Source organism: Limulus polyphemus, unplaced genomic scaffold (genome assembly GCF_000517525.1).
Source record: "Limulus polyphemus unplaced genomic scaffold, Limulus_polyphemus-2.1.2 Scaffold8246, whole genome shotgun sequence".
In the NCBI taxonomy this organism is placed as follows: Eukaryota; Metazoa; Arthropoda; class Merostomata; order Xiphosura; family Limulidae; genus Limulus; species Limulus polyphemus.
In genome coordinates, this window is record NW_013673856.1 from 18,912 (window position 1) to 21,427 (window position 2,516).

The window sequence follows — 2,516 nt, forward strand, 5'->3', positions numbered from 1 at the left end:
GATGTTGAAACCACAACCAAGGAATTAATGTCGATAAAGGTGAAAATAAAATTTTATATCTTAAGTTCTGCAAACCGATCATATTACAACTAGTGTACTACATATCTAAAGTGGAACAATGTGTTAATACTTGGCACTGTTACCACACAAATATTTTAGACAATTAATATTTTACAAAAAACACAGCAAACTTCACTTCACCTGATTACTCTAACATTTCCAAATGTACTTAAAAAATAACTGACACTCAAAATTCAAATCAAATGTAGGATTGTTTACTTTTGTTTTAAATTCCTTGTTTAATAACTGAATTAAAAATAACACAAAACTATCTAAAGGGTCAAGATTAAAACAATATTTTAAAAATAGTTTGTTTCTTAGATGTTGACCATTTATATTTCTGCATTCTATTAAGCCTAACCTGTTTACTTTTTATCAGACTAATGTTTATCTAAAGGCAAAGATATCACTAATCACAGCCTAGGTAACAAACACCATTCAAGCACTGTCATGAGAAAAAGCGACTGTAATAAATGCATAAATTTTGAGGAAACTATTAAAGAAGGTCAACCATCAACTACTAAAAACAGGAGTTGTAATTCTTTACATACTGACATAACTGACCATCCACTAGAACAATACAAGGTCAACCATCAACTACAAAAAAATCTTACTCAACACGAGTTGTAATTCTTTACATACTGACCCTCCACGAGAACAATACAAGGTCAACCATCAACTACTAAAAACCTTACTCAACAGGAGTTGTAATTCTTTACATACTGACATAACTGACCATCCACGAGAACAATAAAAGGTCAACCATCAACTACTAAAAACCTTACTCAACAGGAGTTGTAATTCTTTATGTAACTAGAACTTACTAAACAAGTTGAGGGCTAATTTTTTCAGTTTTACAAGGTTTTAGTATCCAAATGTTTGAATTTCTAAAAGATTAATTTTTTAAAGTGTATAAAATTGAAAACGATGAGAGATACATTCTCTTCATCTAATGAACAGTTTTCAACATCTTAGGACAAACTTTTTAAAACATATTATTTAAAATTGCACTTAAACAGTTACACACTCAAAATAAATATTTTACAAGAATGCTCAGATTTTATTCCAAGAACTTTCGATTTAAATACAGGTAACGTTTCAAGTTGCTGAGGACACACAGAAACTACTTACAACAGGATATACACTATTCCTGAATACCACAAATGTCTATTTTGTTTTTGACAAATTCAATCTTTTCAATTCACAGAAAATCTCTCTAGAAACAGAAACTAGAAACAGAAGTCATGCAGTGCAGGTGGTCTAATTGGCAGCTCGTTGTTGCTGACCTTGCTTCTCATGAAACTCCGTAATTCTTGCCTCAATAATAGGCCTGAAATGTCGAATCAAACCCTGTGGAATATAGCACAAAGAGGATGTTACAGTTTGCTCTTCTATGATTCATTTTATTTTATAAAAGAGATTTTTTTGAAAAATATATTAAAAAGTGAAGTATAAGATAAGTAAAACAGTTTTCCCCTGATAAAGAAAGGTCCACCTTTTGAAAGTGGTTTGGGTCACTTGGTTTTGTATTCTTGTCTTTAATTGATTTTGGGATCTCAATGTTCTCCTAACATCATGGAACACAGTTCAATGTTATTTTTCTTGAATAAAAATAATGACAATAGAGATTTCTTGTAATAAAATTCTTTTAGCAAGATACTGGAAATATATTTTAAAAAAATATTTCAATTAAAGATATACAACAGGTTTTCCTTTCTCACATCTACAGTTCTAGAATAATCATTAAATTGACTGGATTTACATGGCACAAAAGTACATAATAATAACACTTCACAATGGAATAACTGTTGTATATCACCTTACACAGTACAGGAAGACAACACTGTCACTAAAGTAGGGGAAAATGTGTTGTATATCACCTTACACAGTACAGGAAGACAACACTGTCACTAAAGTAGGGGAAAATGTGTTGTATATCACCTTACACAGTACAGGAAGACAACACTGTCACTAAAGTAGGGGAAAATGTGTTGATTATCAAATTACACGATACAGAAAGACAGAAATCATGTGCTGCATGTCTCTTGATTAAGATGTTTACTAGAAATCTCACCCGAACAGGCCAGGCTGTACCATCACCGAAAGCACAGATTGTGTGTCCTTCTATCTGTTTACTAGAAATCTCACCTGATCAGGGCAGGCTATACCATCACTTAAAGCACAGATTGTGTGTCCTTCTATCTGTTTACTAGAAATCTCACCTGATCAGGGCAGGCTATACCATCACTTAAAGCACAGATTGTGTGTCCTTCTGTCAATTTACTAGAAATCTCACCTGAACAGGGCAGGCTGTACCATCACCTATAGCACATATTGTGTGTCCTTCTATCTATGTTTACTAGAAATCTCACCTGAACAGGCCAGGCTGCACCATCACCTAAAGCACAGATTGTGTGTCCTACTGTCAATTTACTAGAAATCTCACCTGAACAGGG

At 33.0% G+C, this 2,516-nt stretch overlaps 1 protein-coding gene across 1 annotated transcript in view; it reads right to left on the bottom strand.

Annotated features, from left to right (window-relative positions):
• Window positions 1–1,095: 1,095 nt before the first annotated feature.
• Window positions 1,096–2,516, bottom strand: part of LOC106475220 (NADH dehydrogenase [ubiquinone] flavoprotein 1, mitochondrial-like) — a 9,091-nt gene continuing 7,670 nt past the window's right edge. Inside the window, 1 exon segment of the mRNA XM_022379394.1 lies at window positions 1,096–1,410. Within this exon segment, the coding sequence (XP_022235102.1) occupies window positions 1,321–1,410 (90 nt within the window). The 3' untranslated portion in view covers window positions 1,096–1,320.